The sequence below is a fragment of the Mesoplodon mirus genome (assembly GCF_964341445.2).
Source record: "Mesoplodon mirus genome assembly, chromosome: X".
NCBI lineage: Eukaryota > Metazoa > Chordata > Mammalia > Artiodactyla > Ziphiidae > Mesoplodon > Mesoplodon mirus.
Genome location: NC_138981.1, coordinates 58,791,408 through 58,794,348, shown reverse-complemented (window position 1 = coordinate 58,794,348; position 2,941 = coordinate 58,791,408). Strand labels below are relative to the sequence as shown.

At 51.1% G+C, this 2,941-nt stretch overlaps 1 protein-coding gene across 1 annotated transcript; it reads right to left on the bottom strand.

Moving 5' to 3' along the window:
* Positions 1 to 679: 679 nt before the first annotated feature.
* Positions 680 to 2,732, bottom strand: LOC309796192 (OTU domain-containing protein 6A-like; the record flags this gene model as incomplete). Its single annotated transcript, XM_082609250.1, has 1 exon — positions 680 to 2,732. The coding sequence occupies exon 1, from the start codon at positions 1,550 to 1,552 to the stop codon at positions 680 to 682; it is 873 nt and encodes a 290-aa protein (XP_082465376.1). The 5' UTR covers positions 1,553 to 2,732.
* Between the last annotated feature and the right edge of the window lie 209 nt (positions 2,733 to 2,941).

The following is a 2,941-nucleotide window of genomic DNA, read 5'->3' as shown; positions in this document are numbered from 1 at the left end:
GTCTCTTCTTACTTCACATCAGTTGCAGATATAATGAAATGAATCAACTACTTGAATAAAGTCATGTCCTTTCTTATATTTAATAAAGGAAATTAAATTGAGATCTTTCACATCTTAGAGCAAGCCTTATCTAGCCTATCAGTTTCGGTAAATCTACTTTCTACATTTAACGCTTACATTTAACTTCTAAAGTTAACAAACATTATTTAGAATTCAGAAAACATCTAAACAACTGTCATTAATTTGCAACCATACAAGGTTTTATGAAAAAACAAAACAAAATACTAGGGCTTCCCTGGTGGCTCAGTGGTTAAGAATCCTGGGGACACGGGTTCCAGCCCTGGTCGGGGAAGACCCAACCCCACATGCCGCGGAGCAAGAAAGGTGGGAACTTGGCATAGTCACTCCGCTAGGGTAGGACGGTGCAGATGTCTTCCTGGTCACCGGCCTCCGGTTCCCCTAACCCCGTGAAAGAAGCAACCCAGGGACGATCGAGGAGGATAGAAGAGCGAGGGAGGAAGAAGGGGGGGCGGGGGTGGAGAGAGGGGGTGAACTCTGAGTAAAATGAATCAACAAAACCCTGAGAAAACCGAAGGAAAAAAGCGGAGCCTGCTGAGGAGACGCGGCGGCGGCAGCTTCGGCTCCAACGGCAGCCGCCACGGCGATGGCGGCAGCGGGCCTACAAGAGACGGCAGGCCAGGCACCTGACGGAGCCGGTGTCGAGCGGCTTCACCGAGTTGTAGTGCTCCCCGCAGGTGGAGGAGCTCTTGTAGACCAGGGTGAGCGGCTTCTTGGTGTACTCCTCTCCGTAGACGACGGCGGGCGAGTTGGCCTGGATCACCTCGATGGGGGTCTGCAGGACGTGCGACAGGGCCCTCAGCTCGAGCTGGCCTCCACACGACGCGCTGAGCACGATGTCGTCGCAGTAGCTCAAGAAGTCGTCGCGGCTGCAGGCGTCGCCGGTTTCGGGGTCGCTGTAGAAGGGCAGGAAGTCCTCGACATGCTTCCGCATGTACTCGGCGGTGCGCCTCCGCAGGCTCTCCACGGTCACGGAGAACACCAGCTGGTCTTGGATGGCGCGGTACATGCAGTGGCCGTCGGCCGGGATAGCCTTCATCTCCAGATTCCTGGCCCACAGGATGCCGTCGAGCTTCCTTTCCTCGTCATGGCGGAAGCTGGCCAGATGCTCCATCTCAGCCTTGGCCATCCTCTCCTGCCTTTCTCTCTCGAGGGCCACCTTTCTTTCGCGCCTTCTCTGTGCCCTCGAGAGGTGAGGAGGCTTGTCCTCGAGATCCAGCTTGCCCAGATCTTCAGTGACTGAATCGAGGTTGCTGTTATCAGGGAAACTCTCCTGGAACTTCTGCAGCTCCTGCTGCTGCTTCTGCTCCATCTCGGCCTCGAGGCGGGCCACATCGAGGAGCAACTGCTTTCTTCTCTTCTCGTCCCTCTTGGGGACCGAGCTCTTCATGCCCTGAATGTGGGCCTGCAGCTCTGCCTTCTCGCGCTTGTGGCGTCGTAACATCCGCTGATGCTCACTCTGTGCATCTCCCATGATGTTTAAGGGCAGGCGAGAATCGAAGTTTGGTGGCTGAAGTACCGCTACAGTTCGCGTCAACAGTCTAACCACCCAACCGGCTAGAGCTCCTCAGCCTCCCGTGGCGGCTGTACTCTCTTCCCCTCACCCGCGGCTGCCCTCACTCTATTAACGGCCCTCTCTGCCATTGGCCACTGTCTCTCCACGGCTACGCCTCCTAAACACTCCTGGCACTAGGATTGGCTGTTGGGAGACACTACGTATGCCCCCAGTAGACCCCGTAGCAAGGGGTGCTTCCGGTTTTAGCGGGGTTCCTGTCCCGGATGTAAAATCCCGCCTTGGTGCATCATGTGCAGCAACTGAGCTTGTGGAGATTTTCGTGGGCTCTGAACTGCGTACTTCACTTCCTAGCCTGAACACAGTGCAGACACTGGTCGTGCTTGAGAATCACATGACAAATACTGTTACACCAGATGAATGTGCCCTTGACACCGGACTTCCCATTGCTCCCAGTGTTCAGGAGGCAATGTGGCTCTCTCCAGTTCTTTAGTTGCCTTGACTGATGAACCCTTAATTTTGTGTATCAGAACAAGATATTTCCTTATGTTCCTGGGAACACAGAATCCTTTCAGTTTAGGCCTCAAATCCACCCTGTCCCATCTCAGTGTGAGAAAGCAACAACCTTAAAGTTCACTACAGCTGAGCAGACTTCGTCTTGTGCCAACAGAATGCACCTACCCTAAACTCCCCTTCTCCTGGGTTCCCAGCTTCCAAAATGGGCTCCCATGAAGCATGACAGTTGGCCTTCATCAAGCCACTTCCTTCTGATTATTTTGAATCTCTAAAAGTTCTAAAAAATAAAATAAAGTAAAATAAAATCCCTAAGCTCTTTCAAACATGCTCTCATCCTGCCCCACTCTGCTCATCTGTATCGTGAATTCCCAAACAGGAAGGCTCTTGAGACAACCTCCTCCCTGTTACAAATGAGGAAAGTGGACATTTGTCCAAGTTTTTACATATATCAAAACTTCAGTCGTTTTTAGTGCTAACTAGGATTCCATGATATGGATGTACTGTAGTTCACTTAACCATTCACCTGTTGAAGGACATCTGGGCTGTTTCCAGTTTGGGGTTGTTACAACCCCTGCTATAAACATCCATATACAGGTGTTTTGTGTGAGCACAAGGCTTCATTTCTCTGGGAAAAAAATGCCCAGGAGTGCAATTTCTGGGTCATATTATAAGTGTATGTTTAGTTTGTGAAGAAGCTATTTTCCAGAGTGGTTGTACCATTGTGCGTTCTCACCAGCAGTGTATGCGCAATCAGGTTTCTCTGCATCCTCACCAGCATTTGGTGTCGTCATCATTTTTTATTTTTAGTCATTCTGATAGATGTGTAGTCGTCTC